At 43.3% G+C, this 22317-nt stretch overlaps 7 protein-coding genes; 6 read left to right on the top strand and 1 right to left on the bottom strand.

Moving 5' to 3' along the window:
* Positions 1-3668: 3668 nt before the first annotated feature.
* On the top strand, positions 3669-3940 carry GSBLH_T00004442001 (uncharacterized protein; the record flags this gene model as incomplete). XM_013043335.1 has 1 exon in its annotated part: positions 3669-3940. The coding sequence occupies one exon, from the start codon at positions 3669-3671 to the stop codon at positions 3918-3920; it is 252 nt and encodes an 83-aa protein (XP_012898789.1). The 3' UTR covers positions 3921-3940.
* A 3235-nt stretch (positions 3941-7175) lies between these two features.
* Positions 7176-9316, top strand: GSBLH_T00006808001 (uncharacterized protein; the record flags this gene model as incomplete). The annotated part of the gene is made up of 6 exons (XM_013043334.1): positions 7176-7184; positions 7215-7508; positions 7538-7626; positions 7656-7818; positions 7849-8165; positions 8194-9316. 6 exons carry the CDS (start codon positions 7176-7178, stop codon positions 9314-9316), a joined length of 1995 nt encoding a protein of 664 aa, XP_012898788.1.
* Positions 9317-12861: 3545 nt separating this feature from the next.
* GSBLH_T00004441001 (uncharacterized protein) lies at positions 12862-13794 on the bottom strand (the record flags this gene model as incomplete). Its single annotated transcript, XM_013043333.1, has 6 exons — positions 12862-13072; positions 13104-13221; positions 13253-13364; positions 13398-13546; positions 13578-13711; positions 13757-13794. 6 exons carry the CDS (start codon positions 13792-13794, stop codon positions 12862-12864), a joined length of 762 nt encoding a protein of 253 aa, XP_012898787.1.
* Positions 13795-14164: 370 nt separating this feature from the next.
* GSBLH_T00004440001 (uncharacterized protein) lies at positions 14165-15620 on the top strand (the record flags this gene model as incomplete). XM_013043332.1 has 9 exons in its annotated part: positions 14165-14248; positions 14286-14343; positions 14375-14442; positions 14478-14538; positions 14571-14638; positions 14674-14863; positions 14894-14964; positions 14995-15061; positions 15092-15620. 9 exons carry the CDS (start codon positions 14165-14167, stop codon positions 15169-15171), a joined length of 747 nt encoding a protein of 248 aa, XP_012898786.1. The 3' UTR covers positions 15172-15620.
* A 307-nt stretch (positions 15621-15927) lies between these two features.
* GSBLH_T00004439001 (uncharacterized protein) lies at positions 15928-17128 on the top strand (the record flags this gene model as incomplete). XM_013043331.1 has 8 exons in its annotated part: positions 15928-16010; positions 16043-16131; positions 16164-16268; positions 16300-16385; positions 16422-16492; positions 16528-16681; positions 16714-16778; positions 16811-17128. Exons 1-8 carry the CDS (start codon positions 15948-15950, stop codon positions 17126-17128), a joined length of 951 nt encoding a protein of 316 aa, XP_012898785.1. The 5' UTR covers positions 15928-15947.
* Positions 17129-18094: 966 nt separating this feature from the next.
* On the top strand, positions 18095-19953 carry GSBLH_T00004438001 (uncharacterized protein; the record flags this gene model as incomplete). Its single annotated transcript, XM_013043330.1, has 6 exons — positions 18095-19018; positions 19052-19165; positions 19195-19257; positions 19286-19651; positions 19681-19751; positions 19788-19953. 6 exons carry the CDS (start codon positions 18095-18097, stop codon positions 19951-19953), a joined length of 1704 nt encoding a protein of 567 aa, XP_012898784.1.
* Positions 19954-20909: 956 nt separating this feature from the next.
* Positions 20910-22314, top strand: GSBLH_T00006807001 (Peptidase S54; the record flags this gene model as incomplete). Its single annotated transcript, XM_013043329.1, is given in 7 exon segments — positions 20910-21108; positions 21138-21239; positions 21280-21501; positions 21564-21831; positions 21847-21945; positions 21974-22181; positions 22216-22314. The coding sequence occupies 7 exon segments, from the start codon at positions 20910-20912 to the stop codon at positions 22312-22314; spliced, it is 1197 nt and encodes a 398-aa protein (XP_012898783.1).
* Between the last annotated feature and the right edge of the window lie 3 nt (positions 22315-22317).

Below are 22317 nucleotides of genomic sequence, written 5' to 3'. Positions count from 1 at the left end.
TATATAAGATTGGGATAGAGTTTACCCTGCGCAGCCAAGGAATAGATATACCGAAATGCATCGGAGGGCAAATGCAAAACCTTAAGAGAAGGACAATCTATTGAATAACCAAGCAATCATCAAACCATCGATAATGGCTATTCCAAAGAAATGAAAATTAAATCCTTTCGCTTCAATCTGAACTAGATTTTGTAAACGGCGAAACATTAGGCGATTTGAGTATTCAAATGGTTCTGTAGCGATATTTGCTGTTGAGAGCTTTGATTCACCGTACAGACACCACTGGCCTAATGTCAGTGACAAAAGACTAGCCAAATCTAGACTCAACTGTACAAATGATTCCTACCATCTATAATGAGATCTTCAGCATGTTCAAAAACATGAGATCCAAGAGAGATCTGCTCTAACTTGGGATTTGACTGGATACGAACTCGGCGAACATCAACAAAACTCTGATCTCCTATGACTAAACTCTGTAGGTTACAGTAATGATGAAATGAAAACATTGTAGAGGTCCTACAACAGTTTTCACCAATTTTTATTTCATTAATGAGTGAATGAATTCCTGAGAGTTGAACGCATTCTCTACAGGACAAACAGCAATAATGGTTCATCTTTTCGTTGTTTAGCCATAAGCCCTCATATTCCAATATCCCACTCTCATCATATAAGCGCCCAAATCCCCATCTTTTCCCCTTACAATAGTTTCCTTCATACTCCAGTATTCCAGTTAATGGATAATAAGATCTGCCAAAGCATACCTTTTCATTGTATATTCTAAATCCTACATAAACCAAACGATTCGAAATATCAAACACTTCTCCCCAACCATATGGAATATCATTCAAAATATCACCTTCCCAACAATACTCTTCTTCGTTTGTTAGATCAATTAGTTGATTATGCTTCAAAAGAGAAACATCGGTTTCACTTATGATTCTACCATTCTCCATATAATAAACTCCAATCAGTTCATCATATTTAGTAATAATCATGCATCCATTCATAACTCCTTTGGAAAACTCACAATTGTACACATTTTCATTCTTATCAATCATTACACAGTTTCCATAAGGTCCATATTCGTCTGTATAAGAATAGATGATATTGATATTCGCTTCAAGGAACTCTTCGTAACTTTCGCCTCTATAGAGTCTTTCCACGAGATTTGCTCTATTATTATTATTATCAGTCCAACTGAATAATAAATGCTCCATTTTCAGAGAGAAAGGAACTATCTTTAACTGTCAAGATACGTATCCATAAACTAACTACATATAATTGTAATCATATCAAACACTACTATATTAATATTATTATCCTATTTCTATTTGGCAAAAGTTCCAAAAACCGCTATACAATTCACCAAAACAATTAGAAACAGAATCAACTATAAGTATATGCCGTCGAAATAGAAAATATGACATTAAAAATGTGACATGGCCTGAGTCCTAGTAAAAAGACACGAACGTTGTGGTAATATATGCTTATTAGTAGTAGTAATCAACATTATTATACATATTCTTGTATTTTCTGAAGTTGGTTTGTATTCTCCGTCAAACTAGCACAAGTTATAAGCAAGTTCCTTAACTACCGTTTGATTAATATAATTTCATATAAATACACAATATATGCACTCAAAGAAACACAATTAACCACGCAAATGAAATTTCATATCTCATGTATAATACTGTATTTATGACGTGACATAGAAATGAATATGAATACTTCCTTCCAATTCTGACACTAGTGAGATAATCACTCATCGCAAACATTAGAATTTAACTAATAATTGAAACATATAGGTGGTCTGCGTACAGTAAACAATCAAAAATACACTTATCAAAGATATCACTTATCTAATTCATATATACATTCATAAACGGTTTGAAATAAGTGGAATACCAATATTAAGAAGAATTGAATTTGTTGGAAATATATTCCTTAGGGCTCGTTGTTTTGGTAAAGACAAAAGATATCCAAATCTCCTGTTCAATATTGTCGAAATGTCTAAAAACAAAACAAATGGCAGAAACGTTTGCAGACATCTTGTGTTGTACGTTTACCTTAAAGTAAACCACTAAACAGATAAGGGTCTATGATATTATAAATAGGGGATATAAAAATTATGGTCACCCATTATTGTCATATACATAATTGTTTTTATAGAAAGACGATTTCTTCTAATTCTACGAAATTTGATTTCATATACCTAATATTAGGAGTCTACTATTAGAATTGAATCAATACTATGGCAATTACCAATAGAGAAAAGACTATTTTAGTATTAGCATTCATCACCGTCTTTCTTGATATGATGAACTATGCAATCATCGTGCCTATTCTTCCTTATCTTGTCAAGGAGCTCAATTCCACTTCAATGCAAGAAGGTTTGCTATTTAGTGCGTATTCTGTCATGCAACTCATTAGTATATTACAATCATAGATATATATAGTTTAGGTTTATTGATCATGGGTCCTGGTAGCGATTCTTTTGGAAGAAGACCATTTTTGTTGTTGTCATTGTTTGGGTCGTGCTTTGGTAGAAATAGTAGGACAATATAAGGATATAGGTTCTCTGTTTCAAGGAATGTCGAATACAATGTGGCCTCTCATATTCTGGCGAGCATTCACCGGATTATTTGCAGGATCTCAAATTTTGGTTCAAGCGTAAACGAATGACAATATTATGAAATTTAGAGTTGTTGCTGATGTAACAGTAGCAGAAGACCGAAACAAATATTTATCTCGTTTAGATGCTTGTATTTCCTTCGCTTTTATTATCGGACCTGCAATTGGTGGTATATTGGCTCAAATAAACAACCACTTCCCGATGTATGTTGCTGGAGTTGTATCGGGAATTGCTATGATCGTAGCGCTGATCTTTTTGAAAGAGTCAAATCCTAAAATTCTGAAAGAGAAAGAACTGAAGGCAAAGAAAGCAAAGCAGAATGAGATGGAAGGTAGTAAAGTAAATAAAGGAGACGCAGAAACTGCAGCCGTAGTTGAAGTCAAAGCCGATGAACAGCAAGAGCAGGAGAGAAAGGAAGAGCAACCGAGACCAAAATCTAGAGTGAAATTCACTTCCACGATGGCTCTGTGCTTCACTTTCGAATTTTGCATTAGGTGGACACTTAATGCTTTTGATTCTCGATACGGAATTTATGTTACCGATAAGTGGGGTGTGAGCTCGATTGCTTATTCGTAAATTGTGCTTTCGATGAGTGAAATATAGTACCATCGTCGTTCTTCAGAGTGTATTTACGTTCATGCTTCAGGCCTTTGCGTATCCTTCGATTGCAAAGCGCTTGAGTATTCCAAACATGGCATCTATCGGAATGACGATCCAGTTTGTATCGTATATTTTAATGGGAGCAATCAACAATGTGTATGGAAATATCACAGCCTCTTTTATTTTATGGCTTGGTTTCTGCTTTGCTAGTCCTACTTCTGCGTCAATTCTCACAGTAAATAGATATTATAGAGGTAGGTATAACATATAGACCACCGTTAATCCAGAGTATCAAGGAACCGTTCTTTCTTGGAATAACCTGTGTTATTCGTCTTCCCTCATCATTTCTCCTTTAGTGCTATCTGCGATCTATCCATACAACAAAGAAGCTATCTATTATTTCTCGTCTATTTTTGCGTTCATTGGTCTGTGCATCATGGGATATGTGAGTACTTGGCCAAATGCTAAAATCATTGGTAAAAAGTCAATTTATAAAGACGAATCGAAGTCGATTGAGCTGCCTGAAATGAAGGTCGAAAAGTCGGTTGAGGAAGGAGTTGTTGCTCCTCAAACAACGGAAGAAGCGCCGAAAGTTGTTGCTTCATCAGAAGAACAAAGTGGAGCTGCAAGTTCTGTTCCTGCTGAAACCAAACCTTCCGAGAACGATCAAACACCCAACAAAGAATAAGTTAACATCGTTTAACTCCATCATTGTTTATTTTCACTCATTCCAATTCAAAGTCTGTATACAATCGAATCATTTTCAATTTCAATTTCAATTTCATTTCGATTGTTATTGTTAACAGGAATCAAATATACCTTTATAAACGATATTCACATTATTACATATAACATTCATATATCTATAACAAACATATCAACAAACATATATGTTTACATATGATACAATGCATAACATAAAGCAACTAAACCAATTATCACCGAAACAGAATACACGATTGCATTCTCAGATATCTTCTCATCAATACATAAATCAGTATTCACTCCAGGAAGTGGAGCGATTATCTCTTTACCAATTTTACACCTCTCCAAACTTTCATTCGTTTTATCCCATACATCACCTACTTTATTAAACCATTCTTCTTTCGATTTATAGTCGTGAGGAATCAAAACCTCCGATACACACACCGTTACAGGCACATTTTCCAGTAATTCGAAGTTGTCTTGATTTATTATGTTTTCTGTTCCACGTTTTATTATTATCTGACAAGGACAGTTCAAATTGTATGCAACTTCCATCACTCCTGTACGAAGTTGGGACTTTCTACTTTCTTTCAATATTCGACCTTCAGGATAAGCAATACATCCGTTGTTGTATCTAAAGTTAAAGAAACGTTCAAAATCAGTTACCGAACATGCCATTTCGAAGCTGTAAAGCGAGTGAACCATTTACGATCCATTCCACGACGTTTAAAGAAAAACCATACGAAATTCAATAGATATCCACAATAACTAGGACCAGGAGCAAATAATATTATTGCCAATCGCGATAAATAGCTCGAACCGCCGGTTAAGAAACAATCAACAAAGTAGTCAGCAAACGAACGATGATTTACAAAATACATTGTATGACCAGTTCGTACAGGTTTTGAGTCTTCTGTTACATAGAAACGGGGATGAAATATGTGAGTTACCTAGTTCACACTCCAGTTTTACGATTTACCTCTTTGGATATGCGAAATGGACTCCCTTCTCCACGTAACATACAAAACAAACCATATCTATTTGTTATACTTCAAACTCATACTTACAAAAAACAATATGTGTTTATATAGATTAATGTAAATAAACTCGATATGATATTTCGAATGAGTGTTAAGTTGATCATATTTTGAAATGTGAAGTAAAATTGGAATTCCGAAAATGTATGAAATGAATTGAAATCGATCAAAATGAGATTTCTAAAGGTAATCGTATTAATTTTGTTAATAAGCAATGTGTATGGAAAGAGGATTGTATCACGGAAGGTAGTTGTGTTATTTGAGTGTAGTAAAAGTACTAGAACAATGAATTTGATATGCGAAAGAATGTTTTGATGGTATCAGAATCGAATGACGGTCTTCTATTTGCCAAAAGCAAGGATTATGTGGTTCTGACCCTTTTCTCAACGGCATTAAAACGGTATTATTGTTTGCTCTAGGTTATTCGTAGATACAGTTGCCAGGCTTGTGAATCAGTAGAAGAATACTTTGCGGAAGTGCATAAGGCATACTATTCCTCTCCATTATCAAATAACACAAAAATCTTGTTTGCAATAGCACGAATTGAGGACGCACGCGACGTTTTCGTTACAGTTGCTTTTTTGTGTTCATCTAATGTACAGAACAATATTAACTATATTCCTCACGTCAGAGCCGTGCTGTTACCTACTTCAGAAAATAAACAGAGCACGATAATTGGAACTCCTCATACTTCTGAGATTACTGCTGGGGATTTGGCGTACTGGCTGACAGACAAATTCCCTGTGGAAGTAACCTTGAAGAGAGTGATGATTACCAGCTAGATTCCAGTTCCAATTCCATCTTCCTATATCAACAGTACCCTGATCGTCATCTCGATCTGTATTTTCCTCTTTTCTCTGCTCTTTCTTCCCGGCCATGGCTTTTTCCACTTTCTCAATTGGAAGGGCAGCTACCTTCGCATCTGCATGGTACTCCTTTTTCCCCGTTTCCACTGCAGATCATCGTCTTTTTATGTCTGTCCTGCATTCCCTACATCATCATCACGAAGCCCCGGATCTACGAGGAAGTTTTTTTTATCTTGTTGCCCGTTGATTCTCTAGGGAGCGAGCAGGGGAGGCAGAGTGATCTACCGCTTTTTCTCTTCTAGAAACATGGACATGTACATGTTGGAGGGACTGTCTGTCACGCTTTCGATCTTCCTCTTCTTTTTCTCGGTTTATGGGTTGATTTTCTGGACGTCGAACAAATCGTCTGTCGTCACCGCGTTCATCTTCGCGATGTGTACGGCGGGAGTAGCATTAGCGTAGGGCTAAGCGGACGTGATGAGCGTAGATTCAAGGAGATATTGGAGGATTTGAATTTCTCGATGCCTTTTGTGGGTGGGTTAATTCCGTATACCAAGAGGATGGTGTTTGGAACGGATTCGTGCGTATTCTGCAAGCCCTACTGGAAGTCTTTGTCAAATAAATCGTTCTATAAAAGAGCAGAGTGGAGGGGATACTTCAAAAACCTTGTTAAGTATTCTAAGAGGTGCTTTCAATAGTTGTGTTTGTTGATGTAGTCAACCGTTGACAGAGAGATACTCTCCTGCTTTGCTGAATTTGAGATGTTGAATCCCCTCCTTTTGTCACTTTCAAATCTGGATGGAGTTTGATTTTTCATCAGATACCCCAAATCGTCCAAGACGAGGACCTCCTGCTCGATTTGCTGAGCGAATGTCTAAACTATCAGGAGCACAAGAATCTCGTAGTTCAACACCAAAACCAAGTGAAAACGCGACTCCTACGCAGCCAAATTCAGATGGTAATTTGATACGCGTCTATTCATTACAACTAGTGAGTTCGATACCAAAGAGGAGGATCCCGAGAATTCCGTGTAGAGATGGAGCTATATCTTATACAAAAGAAAATACGATAGATGCTGTAAGAATCTGTGATGGTTGTCAGTAATAGTTGACAAATGCGATTTCCGGATTTGACACTACACTCGACACGATCAACTCAGCGACCAAGTGGCAGGATAAGGTCTCTGCGTTTCAGTCGTTTCTCGATGTTGTTAAAAGAGACCATTCCATCGCATCAAATTACTCTGAAGCTGTTGTATGCTACGCTCTTATCTTTACGAATAATTGCTCTGCCTCCAATGTAAACATTCTTCGCGCTGGATTGGAGTGTCTCATCTGGGTAATATCGAATATTGGAGTCGGTCCACGTTGTGGGAGCTCCTTAATTCCCTGTCTAATGAACAAAGTCGTTGCATTGCGAAGGAATGACGCATAGATCCAAGAAAAGGCTGTGAGCAAGGATGTATTTGAAATCCTTTCCCTTCTTTGCGAGAAAATAGGACCCGATGTGATTCTGGACAAGGTCATGTCTGGAATGGAGGGCAATAAGAAACCCATGCAGCAGAAGGCTGTTCTCCAGTGGATTTTGTCGGTGGTGGAGGATTTCGGAGTTCCCAATCTCAACATGAAGGCGATCGTTTCCTACTTGCAGAAGCCGACTGCGCTTCAAAGTTCATCTCCGGACGTAAAGAAGGCCTCCATCGCTGTGTTAAGCGAGATGTTCCATCAGGTAGTCGACGATTCGAGTCTGCATCGTAGCTCGGGAACCCGATTCTCTCTTTGGTGGATCATTTCGACCTTCCGAGCATTCAGCTGAAGAAAATTCGAGAAGATCTACAGGAGGTCGTGTAGCCTTTCGAAGCTCTTTTCCACGCAGATTCGATCCCACGCTCGCTAGTCGCTACAAAGCCGCGCCTTCTGTCATGTCTCGCAACCTTCCGCTGGAAACCCCCGGTGAAACCCCTGCGGAGCCCCCCGCTACTCCCGCCACTCCCGTGACTTTATCCGATTTGCTGGAGCCAGCGGACATCACCAACGAGGTTTGGATTTCTGCCTTTCGTTGAAGCTAGCTGACTTCCATTCTCCGCGATCTTCGCAACACCAAAGAGAAGGACAGCTGGAAGGTCCGACAGGCCGCTGTGCTGTCGCTAACTGCTCTGCTGACACAGAAGGAGCGCATTCTGAACACTCCTGTGATCGCAGAACTGTCGGGCGTGTTGAAAGTCCGACTGGGCGAATCGAATCTGAATCTGCGCACCAAAGTGGTCCAATGCATTGGGCAATTGGCGAAGTGTCTGGGCACAGAAGTGCAGCGATATACCGCTGTGCTGATTCCTGATTTGCTGCGTTTATCGGGCGATTCGAAGAGCAGCGTGGTCGATGCAGTGTACCTTCCTTCGCCTTGTTTCGAGTAGATTCGCCACGCTAACTGCCTGGCTCGTCCACGACGCCGTTCCGCAGCCCGCCATCTTCAACGCCCTGCTTCCTCACCTCCCCATCGCGTTTAAATCACCACGAGGTCGGCAAGAAATCCTCGCGTGGATCCGTCCGTATCTCTCTCTCGGCGAGCCTCGGCAGTTCCAGCCGATTCTTTCCTCGGTGCTCGACGCGCTTCTCGACAAATCCAAAGAAACCCGATCGAACGCGTCCGCCGTGCTGGAGACATTAATTCATCGCTGTGGCGCGGATGTTGTTCGCGCTCATATCGGAAGCCGAAAGCCCACAGACGAGGCGCAACTGCGATCGTTCATTGACACGTTCGATCTGCATCCAATACAAGACGAGCCTCCGATCGACGCGAGGATGACCGAGAGTTCGTTCGGAAACGCAGAGAACAACTCCTTGGTCGAGAAAAGCGACGAGCGAGCCGCTCGAATCGAATCGATGGCCCGCAGACCGGGAGTTCGCTTGTTAACCAAACCAAAACTTGGACCGGATGGGAAGCCACTGCCCAAATTCAATGTGGTTTCGTCCATTCCGAAGCCCATTCCGCGGAGGACACTCGATAACATGAAGAGCCGAAACTCTCAAGTGGTCTTCCGCAGAGCGAACGATGTCCCAGAAGGAATGAACGACGATTATCTGGGTGAAATGCACGACGAAGCCCCTATGGACATCGACACGATGACCGAAGTTGATCAATTTCCTACAGAAAACGTGGTGCCCGATGACAGCGGAGTGTCCCTCAATTCTTCCGAGGGTGCGTTTGAATCTCCAAAGCGGCAGCCGCTTCCTGCCATGGAGAACGTGAATGATTTGCGATTGTCGTTCTCCATCCCGATAAAAAGCGACGATTTATTGCTTCATGAAAATGAAGAACCGCTGAACATGCAATCGCGTGTGCTGTCCTCGTTTTCCCTCAAATCGTCGCAGTTCACCAACGAATTCATTTCTTCATTGCGTCATTCGTCTTTGTTTTTCCATAATGGAACGACAGAACTTGCAGTTACGTATCGAGAGCAAATTAGCGATTTGCATGGAATGATTGATGCGTTAACAGAGCTGTTTTGCCCCGTTTCTCTTTGCTATTTGATGTGATGTAGGATTCCGGATTTCGAAGTCCTTCCAAAATCGAAATATCGAAGGAAGATCTGAACGCTGTTGCGGGGAAAACGAATTTCTGGGTTGTTCTGATAACAAAGATCGTGCGAGGTATAGCAAAGCTGGACATTAGCGAGTATTACAGCGATTTTCTGCAGTCGTGTTGCAATTTAATGCTGGCGATTTTTTCCCCGAACTGTGTGATTCAGGAAGTAATGCTCTTATACGGCTTGTTGAGGATAGATTCCAGCAGGAATGAGTGTGGATTGTATTGTGTGTGTGCTATCGATGTGCTGCGAAGGGATTTTTAGCGACGGGTCAAAGATGGACGAAGTATCGAAAAACCGAGTGCTGAGCTATCAGCGAATCTTGGTTCTGTGGTTGTTTTGGTTTCTTTTGATGAGTAGGATCGTGAAGAATTGCAATCCGCTCTTTGTGTTGTATGCCCTGATTCTCTACTCGTACTCCATGCGAGAGAACTTTCGGGTCCCGCAATTTACGCTGCTTCTCGAAAATATGATTAAACGGATCAAATCCCGAATAGGCGAACAGTCCCGAACTCCCCGTTTATCCGAAAAAGTGTACAATGAAATGAAAGAGTTGCAGACCAAGTTCCCAAGCTCATTACAGTCGCAAATCACTCTGTGCTTATGCCTTGTTTCGCCCAGAGTGATGCTGAACACGCAGCGATCTGTTTCAATACGTAGCGAGGAGAGAAGCCCGTCGATCGTGATTCCTGAATCGATTCGTGAGATTCTCGACAATCGAATCAAGGAGCGAAAGACGGAGGGAATCGAGCAACGAGATCTGGATGAGCGAATGAGGCAAATCAGAGCGAAGATGCAGCATTTGAAGAGAGATTAGTCATTTTCCTTTTTCATTCGATTGTTTCCTTGAAAACAAACAGCTTCACACAGCGACAAAGACATCTTCGAGTGATGATGGCTCAGAGAAAAAACGAGGGGAAGACACAGGCTACTCGTTGGCTGAAGGTTTCGTAGTATTGGACTGAGCAACCTGGAGATTCGCGTTATGTGTGAGTAGGGCTTCGATCTACAATCAATCAATCGATTCCGCTTTGTTTACATCGCGATCTCGCTTCTCCAAATCTTTACTCCGTGCCACCATAATGCATCTTTCGGCCTCGAGACACGTCTGCGCCGTCGTAAACTGCAACAAAAGCTTATAGACAGTTCTTCCAGGACGGTTTTGCAGTAAATAGCCCACCATGACTTCGCAGTTCTCCAGCTTTTTATCGGTTTGCACGATCACACTGAGCACTTTCCGCGTGTTGTTCTCGATGCAGATGTCCACCAATTCGTGCAAACTGAACACCAAACGAACCACGGCGTCCTTCATGCTCCCTCGCACCATTTCTAGCAACGAAAAGTGTGAACGACCGATCGCCAGATACATGGTTCCATTGTTTTTGGGCTGTGATCCATCCAATCCGAGGATGTTGCAGGACAAATACCTAAAAATGAATGAAGCGATTTCTGGAAATGGTACCGATTCACTCGCGTGATCTCTACTTGCTGTGAGACGTGAATCGACGGTGCGTTCACTGCTTTCTGCAGTTCCAGATCGATTCCCGATTCGTCAACCGCGATGCCAGAAACGGCAGATGCCGCTGCTGCGTATTGTGCAGGAATCACCGAGCTCACTTCGGCCGTCTCGCCGATCGGAACGGGAGAGAGCGTATTCTCATCGGCTGGAGAGAATACGACCGGATGGAACGCCGATGGAGGGAGAACCACGAGTTGTTTGCGAATTACATAGAAGAAAAACGCACGGAGAAGCAGATAGATGCGAAGTTGAAGCGAGAAAGTGGCAAAGAACTGCGAAATATCCGAGTTCTTTGGCTCTTCGTAACGATAAATGGGAGGAACCGACACGGACTTGGTGTTTGTAACGCTCTCCATCGGTAGAAGCCCCACAGTCTAGCAATAACCGTGGCTTGTGTTTGATACGTTTTCTAGAATGCCGCGGAAATCGAAGTTGGCCATGAAAGCTGCGCCGGTTCCAGTCGTTTGATCGGTCTGAGAGCAGGCGATCAGGAAGGAATACACCAGGTCTTCTGTGTTGGCGAGATACGCTTTGATCGATCGGAGGCATTCGAGGGAACGAGCTGCGCGTTCTTTCAGACTAGATGGAAGATAGAATGAAGCGAAACATCACAGCGAACTCTTCAATGAAGGAGTAAGGAAGCGTTTCGCCGTAGATTCGGTTCGTAAGAATGTAGCGAAGCACATAGACGCAGGTTTGAGCTGTGACAACTCGCAGCTGTTCTCCTTGAAGCACTTTGCAGAGTGCCGAGTACACAAGTGGAGCGTAAGACTCGTTACAAAGGAAATAACCGCTCACAGAGGGCGAATCGATCTCGTGTAGTTCGTCATCTGGGTTGTGTGCAGCTTGGACTTGCAGTACTTCGCGCTGAGCTAAAGCGGTGAGTCCGTTATAAACGCTCTGATGGAAGGCCGACATGAGAGCAAGCACCACTTGAAGACGCTGCACGTCCTACAATAGGAGAGATGAGAATCATCGATACATCGGGTACATCGAGACAATGAAGGAGCTGACAACTGAATGAAAAAGTGGCGGTATTGGAAGGTTCAGAAGACCTTGAAGGCTCTACAAGAGTATGAGATGAAAGGTCTTCAGAGAGAGAGGATTGATGGTGGATAGTAGGCGTAGCTGAAGAAACATCGTAACTAAGATTGTGCTTATGGTGGACAAGATGAGAAGCGGAATCCTTGTCATCCTTGTCGGATTCCACCACCAAAACATGGTCTTCATCCTCTGATTCGGAAGATACCCAAACAATTTCATTCATTATAGGGGAAATTGCAGTGTCCGATTTTCTCTCGGCTACAATTCTTTGGGCTTCACCTTGTATGGATTTTGATTGCCCTTCTATCCGAACTGCTTCTGGTTTCGATTCTTTTTCAGCTTCTTCTGGTTTCGATTCTTTTTCAGCTTCTTCTGGTTTCGATTCTTTTTCAGCTTCTTCTGGTTTCGATTCTTTTTCAGCTTCTTCTGGTTTCGATTCTTTTTCAGCTTCTTCTGGTTTCGATTCTTTTTCAGCTTCTTCTTTTGTCTCCTCCGACGCTTTGAAGTCCTCACCTGCAATCTTTTCATTCTCTTCTTGGGGTGATCTTGGGGAAGTTGAAGGACTGGGCGAGGGAGTTGACTACCACTGATTCGTCTCTGATAACCTTACAATAACGGTAATCAACGCAATGCTTTCCGAATGCACACCACGTGGAGCGGGAGAAAGATTGATTCTACGATTGATTACACGAACCAAGTAAAAAACTACATTGACATGCGACGGGAGATTGTATGGGTACTATCCTGCCTTCCAGGATGATAAATCTCATTCTCATGGTCCGTTTCAGGGAAGAGCATGGAGAGAAGATCTTTCTGGAGATCAGGGTGAAGTGAAGGAACGAATATGTGTTGACTCCACTCCAATGCAAAGGATATTTCTTTCATGGCGTTCAACACGCTGCTGAGCAGAAACAACGACGTTCGGAGCTGAATCAACGGCTACGGCTCAGTTTTCTCTTTTTCATTTTTACCATATTGCAGTCAGGCTGAATCACTTCGTAGCAGTAGCGAGTGAAAAACTCCTTCACTAGAACGTCCTTCAAATAGTCGTTCACGCAAGGCACCTGAATATTGAGCACATCCTGCAGGAATAAGAGTTGGTCGATGATGTTGTTGCTAATTTCTCCAACACGAGCAAAGCTGCTACAAATCAACCCCATTGCCAATGAGTTACTTCGATTCCACCATGCTGTTCATGGTTACCACTAACGAAATCACGTAGTAGACCAGCTTCTTGAAGTACTTCAATGTGCTGGGCTGGCTCATGTACTTCACGATGTTCTTGTCGTTCACTACAGTGAACATCACGTTGTTTTTTTTTACCTTTCAAACAATTCAATGTGATGGTTCGAACAGCAATTCGAACCATGGGCTCGGGATGGTCATAGAACTTGCTACAGATAGAGAATAGGGGGAAAGAATCAGCCGATTTTGTCTAAATGGAGAGACAAATACACAAAGAACAAACATAATTATAGAAGAATTGTACAGTATCTGGAGTGAGATTCATGGAGAGAAGTTTCAAAAACGAAATATACTGAGACACGACATCTTCATCCAAGAAATCCAAGGGTGTAGTGATCAAATCGTTGATGTGGTTGTTTGACAAGATGAAAACTAGACAATATCGTAGGACTACGAAGTTTACATAAAGAGGTTCGGTTTTTGATGTTCTGAATGAGGATGGAAATTGTTTGTATGATCTGGATCTTGATTTTGTTACTTCGGTTTTGCTTGATAATGCTAATGATATCTTGCATTATGTTTTCCTCTAAGAAAAATCTACATTCAAGATGAGTGCTTGCCCAATATTCCCTAGGAACCTACTCAAAATACGAATCGCTCTTCTTTTCTCCGTGGATCATAATTTCAGCAAGTTCTCGTAAGACCTCAGTAAGTTCGTTGTCTGCAGCAATTCCGGGAACATCATGAAGACGAATAATCTCCTTGTGCAACTCCCTACAAAATAGAACTTTTGTCAAACAAGCACTTCATTCGTTTCAGAGAAAGATCAACCTTTGGCTTAAACCAATTGAACATTATGCAGATAGTGGCAATATCAAAGAATTTAGTTCACAGACAACAAGATATCAAGAAATAATTAGTGTATTCCTAAAATTAGACTTTGCACCCACTGGTATTCGTTTTATTCTTCAAAAAACTATATAAAAGAATCATTTACGTAGAGCACATCAACCTATTCCCGGGGCGGCCTGTTTCGTTACACATTACTTCATGGATTTGATTTCTCCCAAATTGGTGCGCACTAATTTAACGTTCATATCCTCCTCATTATTGTTTATTTTCTATCTTTTGTATGTCAGAAGTGCTGTTTTTCTGTTGGAATCTATTGTAGACAGTGGAACAGCGTGTTGCTAAACTTGAATCTTCTCTGAAACCTGAGGAGCGTCCTGGTGAGCGCGATATTCTTGTTTCATGTTCCAGCACCCGTGATTGCTCCCGCGTTGCAAGCCAAGGCACATGACCTTGAAAGAGAGATGAAGAAGGATTCTGTATGGATCTTGCGAAATCTGATTTAATTTTGTAGGTACACGCAGAATTGGAGAAGCGCCACTCTGTGGAAGAGATGGAGTCAAAGGGCTTTATCAGTAATCCGTGCCTTTCGACCCACAATCCATAGGTACCTCGGTTGCTCCTTCCTTGGCGTCTCGTGTGAAGTCTGTTGAAAAGGAGATGAAGAAGGATTCCGTATCTTTCCCTTATTCCTGTTTTTTATCGCTCAGCTTCATCGCGAGCTGGATCACCGCAGCGATCCATCCGCCCTTGAGGAGCGTGGAATCCTCCGCAACTCCGACTCGAGCGTTCTGGCCAGCCGAATGGTGGAACTGGAGCATAACATGAAAAAAGACGCCGTGAACCGCGGTCTGAAAGAGCGCTCGGACATGAACACGCTCGTCGAGGCGGGTATTCAGAGTATCTCCTGGCTCGGAGTGTGACGCGCAGTGAATCCCTCGATCGCCCCGTCGATTCGCGCGAACGTCGCTTCGTTAGAGCGCAACATGAAGAAAGACCAGGTTTTTAGTTCCGCTCTTCCTTCACTGCAGCTGAATCGATCGCTGTCCGACCGTCCCGATGAGAGCGTTCTGATGGAGCAGGGCAAGATGATGGGACGTAGAAACGTGGAAACGGACTCAGCGATAGACCAGATGGCTGCGAGTTTGCAGCCCACCGAGAAGAAGCTGGACATGCAGTTCAAGAAGTCCTCGGTGGAGCAGAAGTAGGGATTCCCGCGGGATTTGACGCAGACTGCTGCAGCGACCGACCCCGGAGGAGCTGAAGGAGATTCTGCCGGGAGTGTACGAGAGTCTGAGCGAGGAGTCGAAGCAGGGAGTGAAGGTGGCGGAGAACTCGCCGCTGATGAAGGTGTACACGTCGCTGCTGATGTCCAGCTTCGAGCAACTGATGATCGTCGGCAAGGTGGGAGAGGGAGAGAGTGTGGAGAGTAGATTACGGCGGAGGAGTACGATCGATTGGTGGCGATGCTGCAGGGAGACAAGCGGATGAAGCTGCTGGGGTTGGCTGCGGAGTACATGAAGACGAGCAGTTATGAGAATGTGAGGATAAGGAGAGAGAGTGAGGTGTGTAGTATGAAAAGGGAATCCTGGAGATGGTGAAGTGAGGAGGGAGAAAGGCGTATAAGGTGTACATGAAACTTGTGTTGCGTTGTGTTGTGTTGTTTGTTAGGAGATGGAGTGAATAGGAAGTAGACTAATGATAGCAGTGATATTACTGCTACTACTACTCTACTACTACTACTACTAATAATAATAATAATAATAATACTAATTTATAGATAACGATTGTTTTCAACATGGATTTGGGATAATTTCAACTCCAACTCTTCGCAAAGTTGGCAACCTATTCTGAAACGGATCTTCCTTCCAATTGTGAGCAGATACATACTTCTTGCTTTCATATTCCATCATCAATCCTTGAAAAACCTAAAACAGAGAGTTTGTCCCATATTTCTTCTCATAATTTCGATCACTTGTTCTCAATGCACGGGAATAAATACGATACGGATGTCACGGTTTGGTCTCCCGAAGGAAAACTACATCAAGTCAAAGACTCTACTTCTATCTAAGAGTGTAGGTAAAATATGCGATGGAAGCCGAGAAGCAAGGGAGTGCATGCTGCGGCATTCGTACGAATAAATATGTCGTTCTTGGTGCTTTCCGCAGGTACGCTCTTCTGGAGTGAGATAAGCATGTAGACGACCAAACGAGCTTGCTTCATACCAACGAAAGATTGTAGAAATCGATACACACATGGGAATCGCAATGTCCGGTTTAACTGCAGATGCTAGAGCACTATCAAAGTATTTCACCCTAGATTACAACCACCATTAGATATATGAGAACAGAATGCATGGACCACGAGTACGTTTACGGCCGAAAGATGCCTATGGAGATGCTGGTTCGTCAAGTAGCAGAGAGTGATTTTTTAAAAATACTTTTTTTCTGATGTCTAGAAGAGCATTTCTGTACTCTCACATACGAACGTCGTCCTTACGGTGTTGGTTTGTTGATCGGCGGTGTGGACGTTTTTCTTTTATTCTTTCGTTGATTTCTTTCTAGTCCAAAGGTCCTCATCTCTTCCATACATCTCCCTCTGGCGAGTACCTCGAATACAGTGCGTGTGCGATCGGTTCTCGCAGTCAGAGCGCGAAGACAGCTCTGTCTCGACGTTTTTTGAACGAAGAAACGAACGTGGTGACGGTGAGCGATGATTGTATGAATGGAATGGAATGGAGTGAAGAGCAGTGACGCTCGACGAGCTGATTAGCATCGTGCTGGATGCGTTGAAGGGCTGCGTGCAGGGCGATTCGGTAGGGAAGCGAAGAAAGGGAGTGTGATGCAGAAAATGACAAAGGAAAACTGCTCGGTAGCCGTGGTGGGAGTGGATTTGCCGTTCCGCGAATTGAGCGAAGAGGAAATCGCGCCGTATGTGAATGCTCTGACCCAGTGGATTGTTTGTTTTACTCCTGACAGAACGATGAAGGGTGGGCAGGCAGGCAGGCAGGCAGGCAGGCAGGCAGGCAGGCAGGCAGGCAGGCAGGCAGGCAGGCAGGCAGGCAGGCAGGCAGGCAGGCAGGCAGGCAGGCAGGCAGGCAGGCAGGCAGGCAGACAGACTGGTAGGCAGGTAGCAGAGATAGCGAAAAGTGGTATTTCCTGCTGATTGATATCCTCCTATTCATGAATCGATAATCCCAAATCACTAAACAACCATTCAATGCTCGCTTTTGTGCTCAGCTTGCACAATCATTGCTTGTTAGCATAACAGAAAGAAGTACACACATCTGATTCCCGTGTTTCATTCCACTTTTCAATTGTTGATTCCTGGTCATAGACAATTGGCACAATTAACCCCCTCTTTGTATTTCCCACAGACAATACCCATCTTAGTACAACCTGCTGTTTTGTTCAAGTGATTAGTCAGAATTTTGTTTCCTTTTGCCTCGAATAGGCGTATTCTTGTTCATCAATGAATTCTCTCGGTTTGTATAGCATGGAAATATGTGTTAAGATTTAGCTTGCTGAGATCTACGGTTGCTTCGGCTCGTAGCTTCTCACCCTTGCTTCCTTCCATATCGTCTGTACTTGGCAACTCGATGGTACTAGAAGCGAGAAGGAACGTAACAGGTAGTTTGCTCGTGATTTTGGAACTGGATTAAAATCGAAACGAAGTGTAGTGAAGCGCTTTGAGTTTACGGGAACTGGAAAGGTTTCGGTTTGGGAGGTGAAGTTGATCTCGTAGCTGAAGCGCTACAAGGCAGGCAAAAGACACGGAAACACAGGGAAAACCAGAGAGTATTTGAGAGATGCGATGCATCCCCGCTATCTCTCGGAGGGGTCAATGTATTCAAGTATAAAGAAGATGATCTGTTAGTTTAGCTCGCTGTTTGTGTGAAACACGTTCAGACCCCTTTCTTTCCAACGGCAGTATCCGCAGCCTGTTAGTTGCGGATGATAAAACAAACATGTACGTCATACATAGGTGCGCCGACATGATTTGATACGTTAAGTAATCAACGTGAAAAGTACATTATTCTCTATCGTTTTTGTATTTTTTGTGGATCAATGTCTGACCATTGGATTGTAGTCTCTTTTGAGCATTCCTGAGGCGTAGGTCACTCGTGATTGGATGCAGGAGGTTATGGGAGAGCAGTTCCCTGACGACGAGGAAGAATTCCAGAACGCTCTCCGCAACGGAGAGGTTATTTGCAGACTTGCCAACATTATTCGTCCTGGAAGTGTTCGTAAGGTAAGTTTACGCTTCTTTTTTGAATCTCAGATCAATCACGGTGCTGTATTTTTGGAGCGCGAGAACGTTAGCGCTTTCATTTCCTTTGCCCGAAGCATCGGCTGCCCCGAGATGGATTTGTTCTGTGTGAACGATCTGTACGAGCTGAAGAACTTCAAGAAGGTGTGCATGTGTATCCTCAGTGTGGGAAGATACTCTGCATCGGTGGAAGAGTTTGAGGGTCCCTATTTCATTGGTGGTAAGATGACCTACAACCGCCAGGGCGAGGTGGAGCGTGTGGTTCTGGACACCACAAGCGAAAATCCTATCTGTCCCACCTGCCACAAGCCAGTCATGTTCACTGAGCGCTTCACCGCTCTGGGCGAAGTGTACCACAAACTTTGCTTCAAGTGCCTGAACTGCGGCAACATCATCGGCGGCGGCGACTACTGCGACCACAATAACAAGCCGCTGTGCCCGAAGTGCTACGAGCAGCTGTACGGCACCCGTCCGAACAAGGCGGAGTACAGCGCGAAGGGCTCGTACCGCGTGGAGGAGAACGAGCGCCACACGCCGGTGCTGAGCAAGAACGCGGAGGCGATGCGCGATCTGTTCAAACCCACGGTGGTGAAGTGCGCCACCTGCGGAAAGACGGTGTACCCTGCCGAGATGGTCACCTTCCACGGACAGTCCTACCATAAACTGTGCTTCGTGTGCGTGCAGTGCGGACACTCCATCGCGCAGGGAGAGCAGTTCGAGAGAGATGACAAGCCCTATTGCAAGGCCTGCTATAAGAAGCTGCCCGCGTTCAAGCTGGAGGCACCCGTGAATTAGTAGATGGATGTGATGTGTAATAAGGGAATTGTTTGTTACAGACTTTTCCGTTATGCGAAGTTAGATTATTTTATTATGGAAGTCTCTTTCTATCCTCCTTTTCAAAGTTTAACGATTCCTGAGGGGCACGAGAAGTCTGTAGGCGCTATTTGGATGCTGTTATATAGGGTGAATATCTGACTCAGGTTATTTGTGACTACACTGGATTAGGGAGCGCAGACGTTTATCTAGTAGTAACCATTCCTAAATATAACATAGTTTTACGAAGGAATCTTGATTGGGGAAAATGAGACCCCAAGCAAATATGAGGCTGATGAATCGAGCTCTCTCATGTGCTACGTTAAGACAAAGTCCGTCGAGATAGCCCAGCCTAATATTTATAATGGAATGTGCAATGGATCTTTTAACCCTTCATTGGCCCATTCTTTTAAGAGATCCTCAACCCCGATCATCCCCAAGGCGACTCCGGTGTTTGAAACCAGACAAGAAACCGATAGGGAATATGCTGAGCGCTGTATCCAGGGAGGCCTTTATACGTCTGCTCTATGCGATTTGAGAGGCAACCGCTCTCTCCACTCCCTTTTCTTCAGTAAACTGCAGAGCATGGACAACAAATTGTACAGAGTTCGTTTTTATATTCCGTGTGAGAGTAGATATTCAGGGAAAACACCGATTTGTTTGAGAGTTATCTCGAGCGATCACCTGACTTGCCACATCCAAAAGAGTATAGAGCTTTTAGGGGTGGATTAATCACCTGTAGTCCCAATTATCAGATGGTGCTGCTGAGTAAGCAGGACCAGGACAACCTGGTGACTATTTGCGATATGATGAATCTTGATTTGGCCACAGCTACATTGCAGTATTTGGAGAGCAACCGAAATATGGATGAATGGGTCCAGCGATACGTAGCATTTTGTTCTGTTTGATGAATACATTTTCCTCCTTGACTCAGTGATGTGCTTCTATTGGTGAAGAAGCGCATGTTGTTGTTGTTGTTAGTGGTGGTAAAGTGTGAAATCGATGCGACCTCATTGTAGCTTTAATAGCATCTATTTGCAGACTTTGGAAAGTCTGTAGTGGATTTCATTTTCTTTGGAAGACTGAAAAAACATTATCAAATAAATAACGAGGATGTATTATCTGAATTTGCTTCACACACTTGGTAATGTTTGGTAGTATAATCACACAATTGTCTACCCCGAGGATATTGAGTTGCAAATGCAAAATAGCACATATTGTAAAGAGGTAGTTGTTCTCACTTCAGGAACAACCCGTATTACAATGCTGATACACTCTATAAGTAGATTCTACAATCTGTAGGGAGTATGTATTGTTATTTCGATAAACTAACTCGTATACCTATTTCTAGGCAAATGATTTACAACTCTTTCTAGCCCTCTCATTATTTGATCACCTGTATGGATAAAAACACAGGAATCCAAGCACTATGAAGATCGTAAGAACCATCCATTCCGTACTCCTTGTTGTGCCAAAAAAGAAGAGTACTATCTACAGAGTTGGTACAAATCAAATTCAATCTGATGTGAAAAGGTTTATGGAAAAGAGAACGAATAGTTGGGGATATGTGTAAATACTATCAACATTTTATGATGACTCCACTGGCCTAATGGATAAGGCATCTGCCTCCTAAGCAGAAGATTCTGAGTTCGAGTCCCAGGTGGGGTATATTTTTGCGATGAAAGTCGTGCGTCCCCTTGTATTTTTGTGTCTCTTTGCTTGTGTTGTGTTGCCTTTCATTGTTTATGGGAATTTGTCGAACGTGGAACGCATTCGTCTTGATGGCTGTAGTAGGAACGATTTGAACGGTATTTATTACTCGTATTGATATTGTTATTTCATTCGATGCAGTATAAATGGAGAAATGTCGAAAAGGAGTGTGAGTGTGTTACAGCCTGTTATCACGACGAGCAAGCGCGTTGTTTATGACAACTATAGAATGTTCAGTCGAAGGCCGTTGCAATTTTCGGACTCTGCCTACTCTTTGAAAAGAGATAGAAAGACAAATCAAATTTGGATAGCAGGAAATGGCTTAGTGGATAGTTTGTTGAATGATGATAACGGTATGCTTGGGAAGAGTTGTATAATCTAGCTGCTCTGTCTTCTAATTCTAATTCTGAATCTGTTACGTGTAATGTAACATTTTCGAAATACACAGTGCTGTTTCCGAGCCGATATACAGCAGCTCCCGTTTGTAAGTGCTTTTTGTTGTTGTTTTTGTTTTTACTATTTAGTTTACTCGAAAAATCAAATCGTCTACCACGTCACGAACGCTCCGATGATTTCCTTGTTCACTGTGGTAATTGCACTTATCTTTTTCTGGCTGTGGGATAAGAACGTGGATGCCACGGAAGTGGCAGTGAGCTACAGTTCAGTGATGGAGAAAGGCGAGGTGTGGCGTGTCATCACAGCATCTTTTAGCCACTTGGATTTATTGCATGTTGGACTGAATTTGAGTAGTTTGATCGGTCTGGTTCCTCTCGAAATCATCTGGGGATCGTCTCGCTTTTTCTTGTAGCTGCTTGCCACATCGCGATCATTTTTAGCATCAATCTCTGGCTGGTGGTTATGACCCAAGCCGTGCATCTCTTTCTTGTCTGGCTGGCAGACAAGATGAACCTCGAACATGGAAAATCCGTCTGGGGACTGGGTTATTCTTGCGTGCTGTTCGCTCTAATGACGACGATTATCTTGAAAGGAGATACCCAGTGTCCCGTGAATCTCTACGGAATGTGCTTTCCCACTTACGAATTCAAGCTTCTCCCTTTCCCGTCGACTTGCACAGGGTTGTTGATGCGTAGGATTCGCATCAATTTGTATCCGTTCGTGCTTCTCGTCGTGATGAAGCTGATCGTTCCCATTTCCTCTTTCTTTGGCCACCTGGCCGGAATTCTCGTCGGGTAGATTGACTTTGTGCGTCGCAAGTAGAATCGTGATCTCCACCGACCTCCTCTCCATCCTCTCCCCCGTCACCTGCTGCGTCAGCGTGGAGCTTCTCTATTTTGCCTACCACTTCTACCGAGAGAAGCACAAGCTCGTCGCAATGAAGGCGACCTCCATCGGCCATATGATCAACTCGGATACCAACGTGAAGTACATGATCGTACACAACATTTCGTTTGTCCTGCTCTTCCTCGTATTCCCTCCCCTTTCGTGGGCGTGAGATCTAGGCCTCGGTGGGTATTGCTGCCTTCTCGTTGGTTCACCGCGGTTTTATCAACCATGGCCGTGCGCAGGATGCCCTCAGAGTTGGGTCTCCCACGCCTTAGATA

Source organism: Blastocystis hominis (genome assembly GCF_000151665.1).
Source record: "Blastocystis hominis, Singapore isolate B (sub-type 7) whole genome shotgun sequence assembly, scaffold_7".
NCBI lineage: Eukaryota > Bigyra > Opalinata > Blastocystidae > Blastocystis > Blastocystis hominis.
The sequence above is the reverse complement of the archived record's forward strand: the minus strand, read 5'-3'. Positions and strand labels throughout refer to the sequence as shown.